The sequence below is a fragment of the Stylophora pistillata genome, chromosome 3, assembly GCF_964205215.1.
Source record: "Stylophora pistillata chromosome 3, jaStyPist1.2, whole genome shotgun sequence".
Lineage (NCBI taxonomy): Eukaryota > Metazoa > Cnidaria > Anthozoa > Scleractinia > Pocilloporidae > Stylophora > Stylophora pistillata.
The window spans coordinates 17,541,479-17,565,000 of NC_142521.1; the positions used below are offsets into that span (position 1 = coordinate 17,541,479).

General features: G+C 39.3%; 2 protein-coding genes across 5 annotated transcripts in view; one reads left to right on the forward strand and one right to left on the reverse strand.

Moving 5' to 3' along the window:
* The window catches only part of LOC111342558 (glutathione synthetase), a 27,927-nt gene extending 7,497 nt beyond the window's left edge, over nucleotides 1-20,430 (forward strand). For 2 of the 4 annotated variants that reach the window (XM_022949671.2, XM_022949667.2), the window contains exons 2-14: nucleotides 10,981-11,297; nucleotides 12,287-12,362; nucleotides 13,623-13,816; nucleotides 15,079-15,112; nucleotides 16,269-16,342; nucleotides 16,438-16,518; nucleotides 17,044-17,127; nucleotides 17,234-17,303; nucleotides 17,657-17,778; nucleotides 18,190-18,259; nucleotides 18,723-18,804; nucleotides 18,934-19,120; nucleotides 19,638-20,430. In XM_022949671.2, coding sequence (XP_022805406.2) covers nucleotides 11,020-11,297; nucleotides 12,287-12,362; nucleotides 13,623-13,816; nucleotides 15,079-15,112; nucleotides 16,269-16,342; nucleotides 16,438-16,518; nucleotides 17,044-17,127; nucleotides 17,234-17,303; nucleotides 17,657-17,778; nucleotides 18,190-18,259; nucleotides 18,723-18,804; nucleotides 18,934-19,120; nucleotides 19,638-19,761 — 1,476 coding nt within the window. In that variant the 5' untranslated portion in view covers nucleotides 10,981-11,019 and the 3' untranslated portion in view covers nucleotides 19,762-20,430. Of the gene's footprint in view, nucleotides 1-2,431; nucleotides 2,621-4,445; nucleotides 4,628-9,754; nucleotides 9,845-10,980; nucleotides 11,298-12,286; nucleotides 12,363-13,622; nucleotides 13,817-15,078; nucleotides 15,113-16,268; nucleotides 16,343-16,437; nucleotides 16,519-17,043; nucleotides 17,128-17,233; nucleotides 17,304-17,656; nucleotides 17,779-18,189; nucleotides 18,260-18,722; nucleotides 18,805-18,933; nucleotides 19,121-19,637 lie in introns of those variants that run through there. The other 2 variants (XM_088753674.1, XM_022949664.2) reach the window with 2 other exon arrangements.
* Nucleotides 20,278-23,522, reverse strand: part of LOC111342599 (uncharacterized) — a 7,147-nt gene continuing 3,902 nt past the window's right edge. Inside the window, exon 3 of the mRNA XM_088753680.1 lies at nucleotides 20,278-22,196. Coding sequence (XP_088609806.1) covers nucleotides 22,039-22,196 — 158 coding nt within the window. The 3' untranslated portion in view covers nucleotides 20,278-22,038. The remainder of the gene's footprint in view (nucleotides 22,197-23,522) is intronic.

Here is a 23,522-nt window from a genome sequence, read left to right on the forward strand (position 1 = left end):
CTATCTACTACTGCTTTTCTGGCCTTATATAACTCCTTTAATGTTCTGTTTAACTCTGTAGCTAATATTTCAAACAATTTTCGGATTTCAAGTCCACCGAAGTGTGCACAGAGGCGTAACAAAAGATCTAAATTAAAAGGAATGATAATAAAATGCAACAACCTCAAAAATGTTAACCATTCTACTGAATTCAAAGCACTCTTGGAGCTTCATGATCCAGATATTGTCCTGGGAACGAAATCTAAACTTAGTCCGGATATTCCGCCGTACTCAATTTTCCCGCAATCATATACGATCTTCAGAAACGATAGAAATGCTTTTGGCGGCGGGGTCTTCCAAGTAATCACTGAAGAATGATCTAGTATCCATCGAAGAACCTGACTTCAAACTGGATGATTGCGAAGTCCTATGGTCTTCCCTGAAAGTGGACAATCACAAAACGTTCTACCTTTCAACCTTTTACAGACCACCAAACTCGCCTGCCGAGATAAAGTCGATCATCTTAATGACACCATTAAGAATGCCTTCGCGAAAGTCCCAAACCATCCGAACATCATCATGGGTCGAGACTTCAACTTGGGCGATATCGATTAGAACCAATAGATCCCGTGTACAACCAATCCTGCTACCACGGCTCAGCATGACAAATTTATGCATATGCTTGACGATTACCGCTGTCCACAAGAAAGACAATAAATCTGCTCCTCCAAACTACCGGCCAATCTTATTAACTTCCATATGCTGCAAGATAATAGAGCATATAGTGCTCAGTCATTTAGCTAAACAAAATAATTTGGATATATCAAAAAAGTTGAAATGGTAAATTGGCCACCGTAATGATTACAAAAGCTGACGTTTCGAGCGTTAGCCCTTCGTCGTCGCTCGAAACGTCAGCTTTTGTAATCATTACGGTGGCCAATTTACCATTTCAACTTTGTTGATATATCCAAATTATTTCGTTACTCCCACCGACGCAGCCCCAAACAGTTTCTTTCGAAACTATCAGCCTTTATTCATTTAGCTAAACACCTGTCGAAAAACAGTATCATCATAGACGAGCAACATGGTATCCGTCAGCGTTACTCTTCTGAAACACAATAGACCCTTTCAAGGTTAACGCCGCCATTTTGCCGGGGGTGCAAAACTGCTGGGGCGAACGCAAAATGTACAGTGAATGTATGGGAAAAGTTGAGAAAATGATGCTCGATAATTTGAGGAAGGTTGACATCGTGCAATTAGTATGAATTACAAACTAAAGATATCAGACCTATCATTTTACCGATCAAATTTGAGAAATGAAGTCTCGCGAAAAAAGCCGCAAATTAAGATTTTAATTTTCCATATATTTGTCTCTAAAACCAAACCGCCGTTTCCGGGAAAATTTAAAGGCATTTGTATGAAAAACTAAAAATAAGATTTCTCACTTCTCAGTGAGCCTGTACCCTTCAAGTTTAATAGGCAACATCTTTTGTTAGGTATCTTTACTTCATGTTTCATGGAAATTGCAGAATGTCAACCTTCCTCAAATTATCGAGCATCAATCTCCCGACTTTTTCCGTACATTCACTGTACATTTTGCGCTCGCCCCAGCAGTTTTGCACCCCCGGCAAAATGGCGGCGTTAACCTTGAAAGGGTCTACTAATATCTGTCATTCGCGAATGGGCAAGATCTATTAATGCACGCAACCAGACAGACGCCATTCTACTTGATTTCTCGAAAGCTATTGACTCCGTCCCTCACCAAAGGTTACTTCTGAAGCTAGACTATTATGAGATTAGAGGGAACGTCCTGCTGTGGATCAAAGCCCTCTTACTAAATTGATCTCAATGTGTTTCAAGTAATGGCATCAAATCGACTTCCAAGCCCGTTCTATCTGGTGTCCCACAAGGCTCTATAATGGGTCCAGTATTATTTCTACTCTACATAAACGACATCTCTAAATCTGTTACCGCCAATCTGCGTCTTTTTGCCGATGACTGTATCTTATGTAGTGAGGTGAAAAGTAAAGAGGATTGCTTGTCTCTGCAGGACGACCTGGATCAGTTATGCGCTTGGTCTAAAACCTGGCAACTCGGTTTTAACGTTAAAAAATGCTACCATCTAAGTGTTACATGTAAAAGAATTCCAAACCTCCACCAATATACCTTAAATGGCTTGCCAATAGCCAAAGTGGACTCCACAAAATATCTCGGAGCAGCAATATCAAGCAAGCTGAGTTGGAATGAACATGTAGACCAAGTCTGCAAAAACGCCAACACCCCCTACTTCGGCAGCCCCTACATAAGTGTAATTACACCTGTGACTTCCCCCGTCTCAAAATAAACATTTCGTTGCTCCTGATTTCCTCCAAATTTGGTGTGTCTGACGTTGAAATATTAAACAAATTACGTTCCGAGTTTGGTGGTAGACGTTTGAATGTAACGTACACAACACCCATTTCAAATTTCAAGTTTCACTCGAGGAGAAGGCGCTGCCCTCCAAGCAGGCGCGTGTGAGTAATATCTCCACCGAAACGATACTGGAAGAGCTATTTAATGAGAAAAACATTTCGGATGGGATGGAAAGTGGATAAAGAAGCGATTCTGACCGGTAGCTAGAAAATGAGAGTGGAGAATCGAGGTAAGAAGTCTAGTAATGTTATTGCGAAATCGTCGCCATCGACCGCGTGGTCTTGAGATTCAAAGCTGTTCGCCTCAGGCTGTCCTTTTCTGTTAGATTTCTCGCGCAACTCTTCAAATTTGATTTAAAATTGATTTACGGGACTCCAGTAAACAGTAATTTACGCCGAGAACATGTTTTGTAGCGATAAATGCGAAGCGATTCGAAGTGTAATCGATACCTCGTTCGATCTTTTGAATTTTTGAAATTTATTTCGAATGATATGGGCGCAAATAAAGATTTGTTAAAAAAATCAATATTAATTCTTTTTCTTTCAAATTGTCAGGACATATTGCTAACATGTTTATGATCATCTTGTGTTAAACAATCTGCCATATCCTGTGCTTATGTAGCCTCCCTCGCAGCCGTTTTTTTTGGATGTCACGCAACGCTCCCCCAAAAGAACGGCTGCTGACAATCGAACTACATTCCTTTCTCCGAATTGGCCAATGACAGTTCGGGTTCCTTTTTCAGGAACCTTTTCGCGCCAGACTCACCTTTTGAGACCCGTACAATCAGATATCGTTTTCTATCGCGATCCTCATGTGGAAAACAAGAGAAATGGCGGTGCTTGAAGGAGCTTTTTGCAAAGCGTCGTCAAAGTTAAAAATTTTCGAGCTTAAAGCTCACCAGAAGCTTACAATTAAAAAAAGTTTTAGTCGAGAAAGAAGATGTTTTTGTTAAGTTGCCTACAGGATACGGGAAATCGTTAATATATCAAGCACTCCCGCTCGTGTTTGACCATGTTACCGATGAAAGTGGTCATATTATTGTTATTGTTGTTGCGTTGTACCAACGTGCGGAAACACTCGATAATTCGGGCCGATTTCCTGTACCGGTGATAAGAAGCCACGAACATAACTAATCGGGTTCGCTCCAGCTAGCAGCGGACTGGCAAATGAAGAAGTACAAGTAGTGTAGGAGACGTTGGCCGACCTAAATTGCAGTGTTCTCGAAGCTTTGCCCGGTTTGTTGACGGCAAGCACGCGCTTTTTTCTTCCTGATCTCCATCTGCAGGTCGAAGCAGGCGTTTAGCCCTTGGCCTAGATTGAAAGGCGTCTTGTATTTCCTTTTGATTATTGATGTAATTTACTGTTTCTTATATATTCTGACTTGTATAATCTGTAGAAACCTCTTGAAATAGTGCGAATAAAGAGTTTCAGTTCAGTTTTTAGCTTCTTCTACTTTCTCAGTTGCTCGCTGAAACTTTAACAACCGCTCAAACAATCTAGCGTTCGTGTCGTTGGCGTAGCAGTTGACGTCTATGTTAAGCATAGATTCTATAATTTCAACGAAATTGTGAGAAGTTTTCCCAAAAATATATACTCTATCTTTACCAGGGCACAATGAAGAACATGTGAAACATTTCGAGCTCTCATCGACAAATTTCTTCAGTGTTTCTCCCAACATCCACATTTTCGCGTGAAACCTTACGTCATTCAGATTTTCTGGTATGTGATTGGTCTGTTCAATAGACCGCGACCAAACCGCAAGGACAATGAGGAAGGAATGTAGTGACACTGCGGAAATACGTTTTCGTGACGTCACAGTAACTGGTCAGTGGTCATCAACTTTAGGCTGCCAAGCGCTTCCATATGTTTGTAGATTGAGTTGGATGAAAACATCAGCCTTTTGCGTGGTTTTAAGTTGGAAAATATGCATGATAATTCTCCTTGTTTGTTATATTCGATCCTTTGAATGGGATTTAATACTAAAACCATGTCTTAACAAATAGCGGTGTAGGCGAGTCATTTTGTTTGGAGTTGTGTGCTGTTTTTTCACTTAGATTGGCCGTCCAGTTACAAGGCCGAAGCGCGATCTTGGTTCTTCAGTTGCCCTCGCTTTCAGAATTGTCAAAAACAGCGATAGTTATCCAGACAAAGCAGGAGATTAGTTCTGTAAGATACTTTTCCAGCGAGTCTGATGACTGGTTGGATTTTTAAGTGTTAGAAGCATGAAGTGATACAGGTAATTATTGTGTTGTGAAAATATTCATACACTCACTTTTCGCCGACATGTGGTGCCTTTTCATTTTGGTAATTATTCGCTTGGATGAGAATTTTACTTTTATAGACTGATTTTTCGCCATTCCACCCTTCTGATTTTCTGTGCCCTCAAGAACAGGTGTCCGTAATCAAAATATGAAAACATTTGTTCATCTCATATACTTGCAGTTTTATCAACAAGTTATCGCGTGAACAGGCACACCAAACGTAATAAAGACATGTTATAGAGATCTACTATCAACTGCTGTCAATAAAGGTTTAATTCAAGATAAATTCTAAATGAACCGATCTTGTTGGATGGTCTCAAAAATTGCATCTTTTCAGCGCCCTCAATCAATCGCCTATATAATAATCTTTGTCGAGCCTTAGCGCAACAAACAATTCACAATTTCTTCGATTTCCACTTCCTTTGTAAACATCACTAAACAAGCGTTATTCTGCTGCAACAACAGCCACTTTAATTTCCCAAACAGCTCTAATTGTTCTACACGAAAGCATTTTCAAAGAAATCCACTTTATTATTATTATTATTATATTTTTATAACTCAGTCATTTGAAACTTTTACAGGCACATGTATGTTTACCTGAAGTATATTCCACTATCTTGCATGTGCATTGTATTAATTTATGCAAATAATCAACTACTCTTCTTCCATTCATTTTTCTTTAAGCTTGTAGCTTTGCTTTGCTTTACATACGCATCACATGCTCTGCCACTGTAAGGATAATTATGATCCCCATCAGTAATATTACATCATATCCCTACAGAACATTGTTATGAAACATTCCTATTTGACTTGTAGCCATTTTCTTTCAAGGTGGCAAAATATATGTATATTGCCGAAATTAGTTAAGAATTTCTTATTGACTACAACTAGTGCAGCCATACCAGTGCTCCCCTCCCCAGTAATAAGTTGGGAAAAGGACATTTGTATGGTGCTATCATTGTTTACGTTTGGGAATATCCCATCCCTGATTTTTATTTGACTGGATAGGCACAGCAGTACACAGGCTAATTACAAGCTTTAGTTACACCTCATGACTTAGTGTTAACTGGGAATTGACAGCTGACTTAATCTAATCTATTTTCTCCTGAACATTTTTAACAAACAACTTTGACTTCAGAAATACTTCTGATAATTCCCCTCTGACATTTCTAATTTGGAAGATTAATCATCATAATCATTATGTCCTTTCCACCTCCATAAACACCCAACATAAGTTCTTCGTTTATAATTCAGGCAGCTTATGAATATGAGAAATCAAGTTTAGAAGATAGTTGATTCATTCAAGGCTGTTGCAATATGAGAAAAGACAATACAGTGCTTTATTCACATGAATCGATTAAATTATGTTATTATAATTATTTTACCTTACAGTACTTTTGTTTTTTAAACATGTTTTTTTAAAAATTTGTTTTCTAGTAGTACCAAGTTGGTAGTGTTACTTTGTGAATCAGGGAGCTATATGAACCAGAAGTATTCTGTTAGCTTACTACATTTTATGTTGCAGATGGCAGTAAGTTAGTAAAGAAAGAAAAGAAAAAACAAAAAGAAATAAATAAAATAAAATGATTAGTGAGGGAAGAGCAGCATAAAAAAAAGACATACTACAAATTATTCATAATTGTGATGCGAAACAAATACTTGTTGGGAAAGTAAAATTATTGCTCAGAAAAAAAATTACAGCTTAGAGAAAAAAAATTACAAACTAAGGTGGAAAGTGAAAACTTAATTTATTACCATTACAGTGGACATTTTGTACTTAAACATACCTCGGGTTATTTTTCCTCTAGTTGAGCAAATTTTTGTATTTTTGGGGGCTGCAGTCCTATACATGTTACAGTCATAGGTTTTTGGCCAACTATGATACATGCAATAACGAGTGGGGATAGGGTGTCCGTGCTACACGGGCATGTTTTGTCTTCTCGGCGAATCTGACCGGAATGCCGTTGACAGGCCGATTTATACGGTTCAAGCCACTGCTTTACAAACCTGATGGTGCAGCGTCCTCGGATCACCGCTTCAGCCATTCAAAAACCGTCTCAATTTTAGCCTTAGTGCTTATGCTCTTCTATAAACAAAACAGTTGCCACGGAGCCGCCAGCGAAAAACAACAATTTCATATCGTGTGCAACTTCAGTTCGGCTTTGGCAAATTATATAATTGAGCTTGAGAACTATCCAAAAGTTGAACGGAGTTTCAAAGCTAAGTTTACAGTATTCTTTCTAAGTTTTGCCTTTTTACGCTGTCGATTTGACTCACGGCGAAAACATTGTAAAAGTTAACGGCATTTTACGGTTTCGTTGAGGTGTCCGCTGACCAATAAAATACTGTATCGTCCCTTAAAAAACGTAATTCCGCGGTGTCGAATGTAGTTCGGTTGTCAGCAGCCGTTCTTTTGGAGGAGCGTTGCGTGACATCCAAAAAAAAAACGGCTGCGAGGGAGACTAGTGCTTATGAGGATATGTGACTTTTACGGTGGCCCACAACTGTCACGGCCAAAAGAAATCGCTCACGGCGAAAAGAAATTGCTCACGGCGAAAAGAAATTGCTCACGGCGAAAAGAAATCGCTCACGGCGAAAAGAAATCGCTCACGGCGAAAAGAAATTGCTCACGGCGAAAAGACACAAATGTCCCGAAGAAATGCTCTGAAAATCTTTCGGAAATTTTCAATTTTTTCCCTAAAAGTCCCTCCAAAAATCTCTAAATATCCCCAAAAGTTTCTAAAAATCCCTAATTATCCCAAAATTTTCTAAAAATCTCTTTTTCTCACAATTATTTTTTTAATGAATCCCTTAGCTTTCCTTGAAAAGAAAATGGCAAACACATGTACATTTTGTATATATCAACAAAGTTGAAATGGTAAATTAGCCACCGTAATGATTACAAAAGCTGACGTTTCGAGCGTTAGCCCTTCGTCGGAGCGAATAGAGGAATTGTGGGTTGTGTGTGCTTTTAAAGGCAGAAAATGGAGCTACGTTATTGGTGGGAGCATGGCAACGAGAAAAACATGAATAAATTAGTGGAATGAAAAGCGTTCGTTTATCCCTGTGGGATTTAGACTGCCGGTTTGAAAGATGAGCTTTTGTTCAAGATTTTTACGACTTTCCGTGCCACCTAAGTGCAAGGAAAGACCGCAGTTTGCCATATGTTGCTTAGAATGATTAGGTAAATTAAAATGTCTAGCGACTGGTTTCGATGTGTCCTTGTCATTCCTTTCCACGTCTCGAAGGTGTTCTCGGAATCGGTCACCTAGTCTTCTGCCTGTTTCGCCGATGTATATCTTTTTGCAACAAGTGCAAGTTATGCAATAGATTACATTGGCGGAGATGCACGTGAAGTGATCGGTGATCTTAATGGATCGTTTAGGTCCCGATATTTTATCAGTGTTGTGAATGAAAGGACACGTTTTGCATCGTGCACGAGCGCATTTAAAAGTGCCTGGTTGGTCATTAGTCTGAAAAGAACTTCTGACCTAAAAATTGCCTATGTTTTTGTCGCGTTTGAATGAAATGAGCGGAGGCTGCGAAAAGATAGTGCTTGTCTCTGGATCGTTTTGAAGTAATTTAAAGTTTTTAAGAATGATGGATTTAACTGAGTGGTTGTGAGGGTGAAACGTGAGAGTGAATGGAATGCGGTCGGAATCTTCCTTATGCGACGTTTGTAGTGCTGAATGTCGATCAATGAGTTGAGCGCGGTGGTAACCCGCTTGAACGACGGAAACAGGGTAACCTCGTTTATCGAAGAACTGGCACATTGACTCTGATTTGTGGTGGAAATCAGAGTCATCACTACATAAACGACGAAGTCTTAGAAACTGAGAAAAAGGAATGGAATTCTTAACGTGAGATGGATGCGAAGACGAATATAACAAGTAATTATGCGAGTCTGTAGGTTTGTAATACACACTAGTGCATAAACCGTTACCTTCAATTGAAACATTGACGTCTAAAAAGGATAAAGAATTGTCAGAAATTTCCCAAGTATATTTCAGAGCCGGGTGAAAAGAATTGACTGCGGTTATGAATTGAGTGAGCTCCTCTCTGGTAGAGGAGGTAGCGCCGGTACAGTCGTCGATGTAGCGACCGTAGAGTTCAGGTTTGGACCCGTTGTATTGGCTGAAAAATTGATGTTCGACAAAACCTACAAAAAGGTTGGCATGGCTAGATCCCATTTTGGTGCCCATGGCACATGTACATTTTGTATGCTAGAGAGTACTTTTATTAAACAAAAGGCACTCGAAACGGGTACATTAGATATGGGAAACACCGCTGCACAATTGGATTGCAGTCTAGCAGTCAACAACTCACCAAGTATAGTAAAGAATGGGACGAAATGTTCATTTCATAGGAATTTTAAATAAAACGGCAAAGAATAATGAACAATTTTTGTTCCAAATCATCTAAAAATCCCCCCAAATCCCATTTTTTTCTAGAATTCCCTCAAAATTTCTGAAAATCACCTAATGTTCTAAAAATCCAAACAAAAATCCGGCTCTTTTTGTCTAGGCCTAGTTTGCTGTCGATGCGGCAAAGTTATGGGATTTGAAACCTCCACAATCTTTACTTGTCTTCATAACGTAAACACTGCCCGCAGGTGCTGCAAAACATCGTGCTCCAAGATGGCGTGCTGCATGATGCAATCCGAGCCAACTCGAACCAATCTTCCCCACCCCGGCGTTTTTGAGTTTTCTTTTTTGCCGTGAGGAATTTCTTTTCGTCTAAAGGAATTTCTTTTCACCGTGAGAAATTCTTTTCGCCGTGAGTAATTTCTTTTCACCATGAGTAACTTCTTTTCGCCGTGAGCAATTTCTTTTTGCCGCGAGTAATTTCTTTTTGCCGCGAGTAATTTCTTTTTGCCGCGAGCAATTTCTTTTTGCCGCGAGCAATTTCTTTTTGCCGCGAGCAATTTCTTTTTGCCGCGAGCAATTTCTTTTTGCCGCGAGCAATTTCTTTTCGCCGTGAGCAATTTCTTTTCGCCATGAGCGATTTCTTTTCGCTGTGACAGTTGCGGGCCACCGTAGACTTTTACCTCGAGTTTTGCATTATTATTTTGCTTATTTTGTGTTTTCAATTTATTTTTTCAGGAAAGTCCTCGGTTTCAATTATCAAATTTACATATTCCTGAGAAGCGCATTTTATACACTTTAAAATGAGATATTGTAGGTGTTATTGCTGTAAGTATTTGTTGAGATGTTAAATAAAAACTTAATGTCAACAATAGTTGCGGTTTTCCGCCGGTTGGTAGCTAAGACGTCAGGGAGCTAACCGGCCTTCTCCGCCGAGTTTTGTCAAAATGCGACCGTAAAGTTAAAGAGACTGCATATCGTACTCTTGTACGTCCCAAACTTGTAGACGCATCGTGTGTATGGAACCTCACAGTCAACGAAACATCAGTAAACTTGAATCCGTCCAACGTAGAGCTGCTCGGTATGTCTTTAATGACTACTCGCGGTTTAGCCTCGTGACACCCATGATTGATACCCTTGAATGGGACAAGCTCCACTACCGAAGGCTACTCTCCCAGGCATCAATGTTTTATGAAATTCATTTGGGTCAAGTAGGCATTACCTTTCCACCTGATGTCAAACCAAACACAAGATCATCCTCGTGAGCTTCAAACTACATCCCCTTTGGACAACTTAGAGTAATAACGATGTTTTTAAATTTTCCTTTTTTCCTAGAAATATAGTTCAATGGAATAGTATTCCACACTCATGCACTAGTTAATAAATAATAAATAGTTTAGCAATGGACATTCCACTGGGTGGCTCCTCTTTTCCTCTTTTTCCAGATCGAATTGGAATTTGGAATGTTGGTTTAGACAGTTTAGACGCTTTTAATACTAATACTAATACTCTTTCGATTATCAAAGAAGCTTACCTTCTGTTTTATATTCAATTAATTTATTAAGTATGAATTTGTTAATTTATATGCATATATTCATTTTTAGTTTTTATTGTACATAGATTATCTCCTGTTTATGGTCTTCACTGCTTTAGGAGTATTTGATTAAAGATTAAAGACCCAGGGGTATTGTTCAAAACGATGCACTGTTTCTGATTCTTCCTTGGGTCACATGGTTGTTCCATTCAACATTTCCATGCAGCGATGTTGAGTTGATTTTGTTTACATGTAGTTTTTGCTCGCTCCCCAGAAGTTTTTGGAATCCTGATTAGGCAACGAGACTTCAGGTAATCGCCCCGGGTAAATGGTAGTTCCGGTTCTAAACCAGCGCGGAATACACAGTAAGTTGCTAACTTACGTGTTGTTATCATTCTTTTGCATCTTTTGTATCATTCTGTTATCTTAGTTGTAGAAGTTGGCAATCCCTAAGTATCGTACGTGGCGAATGTTGAAGAGGATGGCATACCTCACACACATAAGTGAACGCGAGTTTTCTCAAGATGACATCGCATATCTTGCAAACGAAGCAAGGGACTTTTGTCTTGCGAGAGGAATGGTTTATAAAGACTCTCTTGGTAAACCACAACACATTCCTTTCACACTTTTCCCTTCACCTTTTCCAAAGAACCTTTTTTCTGCTGCGAGGGAAGTTCAAACGGATTTCAACATTCTTGTTCACAAAGCCAGCCAGGACTACCCATTTGCAAAGAACGCTCTGGCCAGGTAAATAGTCTTCCTAGTCAGTTTCTTTACGTCGTTTACTGGTGGTCGGTTTGTACGTTCAAGTCGTGTCGGTTTTGCAAATTAACTATGTTGCTGAGAGTTGTTTCCCACGATTTCATGAGAACATGGGGAAATATATATGAGAAAGGGTTATGGTTCGTCTTGAATTCCATTATAAAGTACAGGAAAACTATTGTGTTTTCTGAGGCTCAAGGGAACAGTGAGTTTTTAGCATAGATGAACGTCAGTGTCATATATTTGCATTTTAACTCCCTCAAAGGTGATTTTTTTCGCCGTTTCCTTACTCCCTTGCAAGTTGTTGTAAGTGACTGGGAACCTACTTTAGGTTAACCGTCAGTTGTGCAGCGCTGAAGACTTTGATCGTAATGGAAAATTGCTGACGAGTTTGTCAAACTTCCAATTTGCTTTGGGAATCAAAGGAGCGCAGAAGATAAAATTACGGAGCGACATCACTTGATAAAGTTTCATTATGATGAGCTGGTCAGATCGTCCCTTAAGATCATGGGCGAAAAGAAAATTTAAATATTTTCTTCCTCACCCCTCCCTTGAAGGCCTTTGTTATCAGAAAATATAGTAGCGACAATACGCAATGTTTGCAGAGTGCACCTATCCACTGGGAGGTGTGTAGAAGCGCTAATCCGCATAACTGGCGGTGGCATAGTGATTTGAAGTATTGAGCGGCGAAGTGGCCCTGCACCACTCAAATATGTGAAACTGCACCAAATGGTGAATTTTCACCAAAATGCTCTGAGACCCATTCAAAGCGCCAAGTACATCTCCTACTAAATATAAATAGTATCGACCTCAGCAAGGACTAAGAAGCTGTTTCAAACCCCATACTTTATTTAATTGGTGCATTTGACTTTGGCCTGAGAAGGGATCGCTCAAAGGTGCAAGCGAAAAAAAAAATAAATAAAAAATAAAAAGAACAGTCCCTTTCATCACATGTTATCTTTATTTCATGTCAGCACAATATCTGCTGATCCCTTCACAGCGAAGCTTTTTCACATTTACGAGAAGGTTTGGGAGCAAGGAACAGTTCAGGTAAGCATTAGCGATTTACTTCGGTGTCCAATGATGTTTGTTTAACGAGACTCACCATAGGTGGTAGTTCGTTGTCATTCCTAGCTCTCTGTCATGATCATTATCATTATTACTGCTGCCATGATCAAAACTTGACAAAATTATCGAACGTGATTGGTTATCAGCAGATTTGAGCACTAAAAGGACACTATACATTTTATGCCTTTGTAAGTGCGAGCTGAGGCACAAGATAAGACATTTGCGCACAAAACATTGTGCGTATTTAGTCGAATAAGTGCCGCTCCTTTTATTAAAATAAGCGGCACCTTTCCTGTGCGGCGCTTATTCGTATAATTCTTCCAGAAGCTGGTTTAAATCATAGCCTGTCGAATATCCTGAGGGAGCTAAATTAAAATCCTTTAGAATGAATAGATTCATACAGAAAAGAGGTATATACATTCCTACGCTGGAGCTTACAGACTCAGATCACAAAATTGAAATGGGACATTAATTCGTCGCGTTCAATTATTAAAAAAATTTGTTGCAATCAAACTCGAGATTAATAAATCGGAATCCAATCGCGTGGTTTTCCAATATTATCCATCACTCGTATAATTTCCGACCAAATTCGACTTCAGTCTTTAATATCATTATTATCCTCATAGAAGTAGTAGCCTCTATTTGGCGCGAAAATATTCACGGATATTGTCCACGGACACTATTTGTTCCTCATCTAAGGTACGAACAGTTTTCCGAGAGCGAGGCTTAAGGAAAACTGTGAGCTTCGAGGAAAAGATAATATCCGAGGACTAATCTATGAGCATATTTTCGCGCCATTTTGAGGCTATTGTGTTTGGGATCCTTCGAATGTTTTTCAGCGCACGGTAGAAACTTTTACGAACTGCTTACTGTTTTCTGCGTGGGAATCTTTCTGTTGAGTGTTCTCTGACACGACTTTGTGAAAAAAGAAATCAGATATTTCCCTTCTTTTGTAACAACCACGAAACGCTCTCTAATCTTGAAGTAGATTTTGAACAGACTTATCTTAGTGGACGTAAGGTTTGAAAATTGGGGACGATCACTTGGTTGATATCCTCGGATATCCCTCAGTTTTACCTGGAGAATATTCGGTCACGTGATACGTTTATACCAATCGAACGTGAGCAAAAATATTTGATGGATCGTAATCTTAAATATTATAATTATTATTATTATTATTACCATTATTATTATTACTATTGTCAAAGTGAAGCGGCTCATTTAAGTATTCAATGACTTCAGCCAGTTTCACTAGGAATATTCCGATCAGACTACATGATTGACACGACAGGAAAATCACACAGCGAATGCCATAGTCACACCACAACTGATGTCTCTGACGAAAATAGCAATGCACTTTGCATAAAGCAAGTTGAAATCAACACCATAGCGCTCGGTGGGATCGCATTCTCTTGCCTTGTTCCAGAGATGCACAGGTAGCGTTTCTTAAACGTTTACTGTTAAAATAGCGTAAAATGCGATTTGTTTTTAAATATACAGTGATACCTCTGAGAATTTACAAAGCCTGTGGCCCAGGTGCCTCGATTCCGTGCATCTTTAAAAAAAACCGCTTTTATGCGGGCTCGGATCTAATATCTGCCATTTAGACCGGGGGAAGAAGGGGAGGGGAGGAGAGGGTGAAGGGGAGACTCTTAGAGGCCCTACCACAATATTAATTATTCTGTGGCCAATTGTAGATCCCTTCTTAGTTACTTTGGGCCGGTTAGTTACACGAGGTCTAACTCAAACCGCGGTTTGACGCAAGCAGTGGGCCTCAGTGTCACTCTGTAAGAGGATTGGTTTATTTAAATAAATGTTACTCCACTAATAAGCTTTTGGCTCTCTTGAGACTGTCCACGAAAATAAATGTCCTGGTAAAAGGTTCGGCTAAATTGAAGATTGCTTAGAACGTAGTTTTGTCAACCAGTAGCTAAATGTTGTTTAAATAACCGGCCCTTTCTGTTTATATATCTACCCAAGTTTTAAATTCTTACTTATTAGAATAATCTTATCCCTAAAATCTCGAAAATGTACGACCACATTCTAGTAATGCAATGTAGTCAATCTAGACGTAAAAATGCGACCTCATCCAGCGGCACATTCTCATAAGCCCATCATTTGAAAGTACCCCCCCTCCCCTAGAAATTTAGATAATCAAAACAGGTTTGGTAGGCGGATGATGGAAATCCGAACATCGCATTTTGTTAGTACTAAAAAAACGTGGACGTATACAAATTTTCGTTAAAAATCTTTTTTTTTTTTCATTAACTTTTTCGCTACTCGTTTCGTGATCTTGCAGTTTGTGTCTTCCGGAAGACTGATGTGTCGCATTTTTTGCGAAAATTTTGTGGATCTTCTAAATCGCTTTAATTTCAGCACGTCTTAGTTTAGAACATATAATTTTTTCTTGGCTATGTAACGGATCATGACGAAGAATTAAATGAAAGCGACTCTATCAAAGGGTAGGTTGCACAAAAACTCAACAGCAGAGCCATGCGTTCAGAATAGCGACAGGTCGTCTTCAAGCAGTGCATGGTTGTGTGGGAATTCTCGGACTTAAGTCCAGTGACGCGATTTTCAATTATACGAAAAATCACCTAACCCTTGAAGATGTTCCAATTTTTCTGGATGTAAAATGTTGGTTTCCGCCGTTATGGGAGCCTAGTATGAACACAATCTGCGGTTGTTTCCTTCTAAGGTATCTCCTTGAGTTGATAGGACAAAAGAACAAGGTGAGGCAACTTGTAGACCCTTTCAGGCATTTTAAGCCTTTCTCATCTAGTTACACTTCTTAAGAGAGAGATATGCTTTCCGTCTTGAAGAAGGATCTTGTCGATAACGCAATGTTATCTCTTCATATGAAATAGAGCTCTTTGCTTTCTCCATATTCTAATCAGTGTCTTTTAATGCATAAGTTTTCGTGATTCTTTCGAGTAGTCGAAGGTGCATAAATCCTTTGAAAGATCAGAGCACGCGTCTTAAGACTAGGGAGAGTCATGTTTAGAGACCTTAGCCTAGTTGTTCGAGGGAAGATTAGCGTTAACCCAGGGTTAAATTCTAATCCAGGTTTATATAATTCATTGGTTCAAAGGCGTTTTAGGGATAATTTTCTCTATCCCTTTTAGAGCATTCAATCTTCAAAATTGTAGACCAAAAGAATTATTTTATCGAGTTTTCTTTTAAAGCTCATAGATCTGAATCCAGATTTCGCACTAACCCTGGGTTATCTTAAACCAGCTTTGGACAACCCGGCCCTTATCCCATATTCCTGGCCTCTTCCAATAATAACCAACCCAGGGTCTCAAATGCCACTTACGTGGACATTTCATGAAGCCAACCTCGTTACCAGAGTCTCTCTTCATTCCAACCCTGGGAACGTGGTCGTTATTACGGGCCGATCTAATAATTTTTGTCAGGGAAGTGGGGGTTGAGGGATCCAAACTTTAACCCAGTAAGTTCAGAACTTTTACTCTACACCAGAGCTTTAGCAAATTTTTAGCAAAGGTTATGTATCACAATACGATGCTAGCTGTCGTTTGAAGAGATTCATTTAGAAATGCATTAAAGCTACTTAATGGTCTGAGGCAGAGGAGTGGGTTTAGGTCTCCTGGACCCCACTCTGGGATCCAATACTGGTCATACAACATCTGGTGATTCCTTTAAGTAACATTACTCACTACCCGCCCCCCCCCCCTAAAAAAAACCCTGTTATCTTGAGTCTGAAAACAACTCAAGAGATAATACCAATAAAAAAAGGGACACTGACAGCCAAAGTGTGATCCTAACGTTTCTGTCATCAAACGAAACAAACCCAGCATTCTCAGTCCATAATAACTCAAATGGTAGGCAAATTGACGGTGAACTTATAGTCCTGTGCATTTTCTAAAGGTTCCTCTTAATCCAGCCATAGACGAGGCAGCCGATGGTCTCATTAAGGCCTGGGAACTATACGGATCAGAACGGTTTGGCGTCTGATTATTGAATATTATTTATTTCGTTCTTTTTTTATTTTGTTTCTTATTTGTTGAGCGTATTGACTTTCCCTCTCTTAATTTAGAGCTGTTATTATGTTTGTTATCCAACCTGACGAGATAAACGTTTACGACCAAAGACATCTGGAATATCGTATTCGCGAAAGGTAAGCGTGTTACGTTACTTTGCTCCACAGATTCTTCTTTTTCAGTTTTTTCGGGTATCATTCTTCAAAAGCGGAGCCAGGAGGAGGTAAAAGGGGTTCGTACAACCTTCCCCCCCTCCATTAGACCTGTGGGGCTTTTTAAGACTTGTCTGAAACCAGAGCTCTTGCAACGACTTCGTCACCAGTTTCCTTACCTGCTCTGAGTTATCTGTGTGTTATGCCTAAAAGTTCCCGTTCCATGGCTAAATGGTTTTGTGAATATTTCGGTTTTTGTTTTATCGAGTCTCAATTCAAAAGCATTTTACTTTGTGTTACCATGCACGTCTAAACCTACGATAAAGTCAGATTTCTATTAAAAGAAAGCTGACAAAAATCATAGTACAAGTTGTACTCTGATATCATGATCATCTCCTTGAGCTGGTGGTGTTTCGACCTTTCTCACTTCCTTTAAACGTTTCACGTTAACTAACAGAATGAGACTCCCATTGTGGATAATCACTCTCTATATAATTTTTTTTTATGTAGAAGCAAGGGTGTAAAAGTAATTAGGCAAAGCCTTACTGATGTATTCAGGGACGGAGAAACAGACAATGCTAAATCCCTTTATGTGTGAGTATCTTTTCTTTTTCGTACTTCCTTCATTTCAGCACAATGATCATTGTCTTCATGGTTTATTAGGTTAAAATTATGCGTGTATGCTCTTCACACCTGACAGGAATGGAATGGAAATTGCTGTGGCTTACTTCAGAGCAGGCTACACGCCTAAAGACTATCCCACAGAAAGCGTACGTTCATCGTAATGAATTCTCTGTTTCTTTATATTTCGTTACAGGACAAAATTGTAATTTGTGATTAGTTTTTTGTTTCCAGTTGTGAGGACAGGCTTCAGTTTGGGGCTAGAACGTAAAAAAATCACGCACACGGATGTAAAAGTGGGTTTGGCTAAGACGCACGGAGGGTTTACATTTAAACAATAAAGAATCGTAATATACTTTTTATACTTAAAGAAAGTAGCTTGTGACTGGTAATGCAGCCTTTCGTCTCGGCCATGATACTCATCCACAGAGTTAAACCATCTCTTTAAGTGCTGTATTTCACAGATGTGAACCTTGTGATTTGGTATTTCTGTCAACTTTAGGAATGGTCAGCTCGTCTAACGATAGAGTTGTCTCGCTCCATTAAATGTCCCACAGTGGCTCATCAATTGATGGGAACAAAAAAAATGCAGCAAGTGATGTCTAACCCTGGGGTGCTAGAAAGGTACTCAACATAGTTGTATTCCAGAAGTTTCTAAACAATTCTTTCTACGACAGAAAATTACAGCGAGCTTTACGCTGTTGGTTAGGGTTTTACAGGAATACTCCGCGACGAAAGGGTTTCTTTTCAGACTTAAAGCCCACAAAATGATAAGGATTGTGGGGGTTTAGGCATACGAAAGGACGAAGTAATATATCTTTAGGCGTAAACTAAACTATGTCACGTTGTAGGTACACCCTAAGTTTTACCTGCGTATTTAATTAACACAATGTTTGATATAGGACATATTCCCAAACATGCATCTTGTCAAGACCTAAGATGGACTGAAGCCACTATGTGATCAGTTTGAATATTGATACTAAGCACGGCAGTAACTGTCCTGTCCCTTCAACAAGACAACGTTTCCTTTTCCAGGTTTTTACCTGACAAGGAATCCGTGGACAGAGTGCGAAGAACTTTCACTGGCCTCTATTCTCTTGACCCGGTAACTAAAATTGCTTTTTAAAACAATTTAAAAAAAGTCTTTAAAGCGATTATCCATGTTAGGTTATTAAAGCAGTTTGCAATTGAGTTTCGACAAAACAAAACCAAAGTAACCTCAGCGACTAATCAGAACAAAGTTTACATTATCCATAGCCGTTGAGAACTCAGAGTGAAAACAGGCAAACTGCTTGCGTTGAAGAGCGGGAAAATGCGAATTACCAAGTCGCGATTGTTTTAAATTCTGTATCTGATTGAGCAAGAGGATAGCGCGAGTTTTCTGGATCAATCACAAATTAAAGTAGAGTCAGTAAAACTCAAGTCATCACGAATTACATTTGACAATCTACTAAATCCACTTAAGAAATTTTAAAAGTCTTATTGAATGAACCTGTTAAGGAACTGTTTGTGTGTCCCAGCTTAATCCCCTATCTTCGTTGAAAAATGAAGTTCCGTTTTCATTTTAGGGACCGTTGGGGGACGAAAATATGGAGTGTTGTCTTAAGAGGACGGACAGATGTGTTCTTAAGCCTCAACGAGAAGGAGGAGGTATGGAGAAGGAAATTCTTGCATCATGTATAGAGAACTTTAGGTGCAATGTGGCATGAAAATTTTGCGGATTCTAATTGATACATTTTGTCCCCAAGTAAAAACCGGTCCCTTACTCTCTATGAACAGGAAATAACATTTACGGCGAAGATATACGCCACACGCTGATCAACGATGCTAAAAGCAGGACGCAGTACATATTGATGGATCTGATTCAGCCGAAAATCGACAGAAACTTAATAGTCCGTGAAGAATACACAAACGTACAAACTTTGGATGTCATTCCGGAACTTGGGATTGTCGGCATTTTTCTCAGGTAAGACTGAATAATAGGTCATGGTATTGATAACCCTCAATGGAGAACGGGATGAACCAGTAATGCAAGCAGAAAGTCATCCGTTGCATAACTGGCCAATCATAGCACATTTGATTACCGAGGGATTTTTAATAGAGGGAATCAGCTCCTTGCGCTGTTTCAAAGTGGTTTGATTACCGCTAGTGCTGTTCCACTAAGCGCAATTCCTCACTTATCCAAACGTCACGAGTCTTCAACTTATTGCAAGTACAGCTAGTAGAGGTAATGTTTTGAGAAACCCGCCTTTTCCTTTGTTAGTATCTGTTTTTGTTAAGATTTTTGACCTGACTGGGCTCAATGTTTAGGAGCATTTCGATCACTAGCGTTACTAACCCATAGACTTGTTCACTCGCAATGTTTCAACACAAATTATTATGGTGCTCTCAACAAAAACTATAGCACTCTAGGCTTCATCTATCAATTTTGTCAGCTTTCCCAGCTCTCTCACTGAAGATTTTGGAATGTGATTTTATCATAGCCGAGGAGATGAAGTCCTTGTCAACAAAGAAGGAGGTTACCTGATCAGGACAAAAGCAGCCACTCAGGGGGATGGTGGAGTGTACGCTGGACGAGCTGCTTTTGATAGCCCATATGTAGTATAGTTCATTTGGACCACGACAGAAGCAAAAGAAAGGTGGTTGTCAGCAAGACTATCATTTCTTGAAGGTGTCGCACTCCTTGTTTTGTGGTGAAGTTAGCTAGAGGAGAAGATCATGCCACTTGCATCGATGTTGTGACGTCATCCGTTTTGACTGAACCGTCGAATGGCATCGTTCGTCATGAAAGGCGAGGCTTCTCGCCAGAACATTGAAGTTGTTTTAAAGGGACGTTTGCTGAGCATTAAGTTTACGTAATGAAAACTGTTCTCTTTTCCTAGAATTGTGATTGACTATTCTCGCCTTGTATTACACCGCCGCGTTGGACCATGGGTTCCGCAAAACGTTAATTTACTTAAGGTTAGCTGAAGAATCTTCCATGTAAAAAAACAAACCAGAAAACTTGTGGACAGAATGTGAAGATTGGATTACAAGTCATGTTGCCTCCATAAAGAACAATTCACCCAGTATTGAAATGGACAATTTTAGCATCCAAAACACTTGGTGTCCCTTAAAAACGCATTTTTGACTGACAATTTTATTTATCACACAAAACATCATATTTAATTTATTTCTACAGAATTCGACCTTTACGGCTTAACCAATACCCCAAAACACAGGTCTTTAAATTACTAACAAGGACTATCAATAAAGTTAACGATTGTATCTGTCCTACCAAGAGTCACTCCTTTGTGAAGGTGTAGTCTGATCGTCCGGGTTAGTGTAGTCCTGAGAAGGACTGTTGTCGGTGGCAGTGACTGACGTTTCGACAACCTGTGCGGATGTCATCATCAGAGTTGAAGTCATCATCACCGCACAGGTTGTCGAAACGTCAGTCACTGCCACCGACAACAGTCCTTCTCAGGACTACACTAACCCGGACGATCAGACTACACCTTCACACGTTACCCCCGGGTTCAAACCATTTACTGAGTCACTCCTTTGATAAAGACTGACTAACCACATTTTACTGTCTAAATGCTAAAGATTAAACCCCAAACAGAGAGCAGTTTCCAACTAAGTATCCAGAGTGCTCCTTGAACGCTTTGGTTTTGCTATACTTCGCTATGTGATTGGTCTAGAATACTTGCGTCATCCTCTCAATCAATCGAATGCAAAAATTGAAACCTCTTAACTTGGTTACCCGCGTTTTCCCGCGCTTCAGAAGTTTTCAAGTGCGCATCGGAAGTGGTCTCTGGTTCCTTTCGGTTTCGCTTTTCTTCACTCTGATTGGTCCAGAAAACACTCACCACCATCTCAGCCAATCAAATGCAAAACTAAAACCAACACCAACTTGGTCACCCGCGTTTTCCCGCGCTTCAAGCAGGCTGCCTTTCTAATTGCTCAGTGATGATGTCAACCTTTGTTCTAATCAGTATTTGTAGTTACTTTGGTTTTGGTTTTGTAGCACTTGATTGAAAACTGCTCTAGAGCACAATAAAGAGTTAAAAGTACTGAAAGAAAGTCCCCCAGTAATTGTTTGGTGATTTCATTGTGGACTTTAGGAGAAGTCAGGTGATGAAGCAATCACTTCTAAATACATCCCAGATAATCACCGGGGCTTTGTGAGAATGGCAAAGTATGGTGAAATCTCCTGCAAGTCTCTAACAACCACAACAATGCTCAAACTTTACTTCAGTTGAAAACGAAATGAACATTTCAAGAAAGTTAAACAAGGAAAACAATCAACAGAGCAATATTGTATGCTCTCCATACAGAAGTCCTTGATTATGAAATGTGTTAAAATATCAACTTTGGTTGGACTGTGGCTATGGCTGATTCCTCATCTACAGGGACTGTATCAGAACATTTAGTCTACCTGGTTGAATAAAATGTAAATATTCCCTACCTACAATAGTGACAAAACTATTTTTCTACACCAGAAACAGAAAAAAAAAAGATACAAAAGGAAATAATTGAAGACCATTAGAACAGTCCTTTTAATATCTTAAAAGTTGACAACACTTGTGAACTTAGTTCTGCTACACAACGGACAAAACCACCTTTATGCAATATTTCTACAATTTAAAGTGAACAAAATGAACATGCCAAGAAAGGGTGAACTCCTGAAGGAAATACTAAAAAGTTGTAGACTATGGTTTTTATTGAAAAAAGCTGGATCATTAAAAGTGTGATTAGCCAATAACATTCAAGAATTCAAGATTCCTACCCACTACTCCAAAAAAAAAATGAAGGTTTTATCACTAGCGTGCTAATGTATATTTATGCAAATTTCACAGAGATTCTTGAATGGTCTCCCCATGCAAGTTTTGTCTGTTGAGATTAAATCAACCTGGACAAGGAGCTGTCACCCTCAAGTTCGCGGTAAATCCTGCGTTGTCGACAGTACAACACTGTCATTATGACGGTTGTAAGGAAAAACACAACAGCAAAACCTGTAGCCACCCACTTGCCTTTGTCTGATTTGTTATCACCATGTCCTGAAAAATGGAACACAGATCAAATGAGTATTAACCCTCTTGCATCTTGCTCCCTAGCTCTGAATCCTCGAGTAATTCTCCCTAATAATGGTATACACTACACATTCCTTCGCTAGTTATCCAATAGGCCTTTTGCAACTAGAGATCATGTGCTTAGATACCGCATAGCAATGCCATACTGGAGAGCAAGCACTCCAGTAAGTAATCAACAGCTTCCCCGGAGTGAATCAGCAGCAAAATCACACCAAATTTCGTTTTTCGCTGATACACTCCAAGGAAGCTGTTGATTAAAACTTATAAGATTTCTTGAATTGGGATACCCTTTAACTTGTTATCCGCTGTATTCTTTGTTTGAATGCAGACCTCTGTGATCTCTATTTTGTCTGAGATCACAAGAGTGCTTGCTCTCCAGTATGGTGTTGCTATGTGGTATCTAAGCACGCGGTCTCTAACTGCAAAAGGCCTATTAAATCACCTAGCCAATAGTTTTCATGATTTTCATTGACTGTCAACTTACATTTGATAGTGGGAGGTTGATCCTTTTGATTTTAAGAGACACACTGGAAATATACTCTTAAATCTAAGAACAATTTGCCAACTGATAACTTGCTGGTGTCAAAGAAACAATCATTTATAGTATCCAATCCATTCATTCATTATTAATCAAAATATCAAATATGATTCCATCTCCAAACAGTTTGGTAAATATGAATTTGAAGCAAAACAATCATGGTTGAGAGTCTAGTAGAGGTTCAAATTCACTTGTGAAATTTTAAATTGCAGAAAAGGTAAATTTTGATATATTTCCTTTACAATCACACAGATAAAATTAATTTGGTTTCTGGAGCAAACTTGTCCTTAAATTTATAGAAAACTCTGTTGCCATGAGGTAAAATTAATGGTTTCCAAGGATGGGCATGTGAATACAGTGTATACACTTAATGAGGGAGCCATTGGGGTTTGTAATTTTGCAGTTTTGCGTATTACTTGGATCAGTTTTTTGGTTTTTGTGCCAAAAAACGTCAGTTTTTTGGTTTTGTTGTTCACTGTGTTATGTGGATTTTCTGTTTTCAGCGTTTGGTTTGTGGTTTTTGTCAAAATTTTGACGGGTACTTGAATTTGGTATCCAATGTGCTTTTTCAGTTTTTCATATTGTGGTTCTGGTTTCTCTTTGATCTGAGCAGCAGGTATACACCTCTGCTGATCTCGAATAACTGCGAAACTTATATTGCTCCACTTGTCACCACAGTATCTGATCAATTTGGATTTTGAGTACTGAGATGTGCAAATTCATCAGTTTAGGCGGTTTAGCATGCAGTTTTCGGT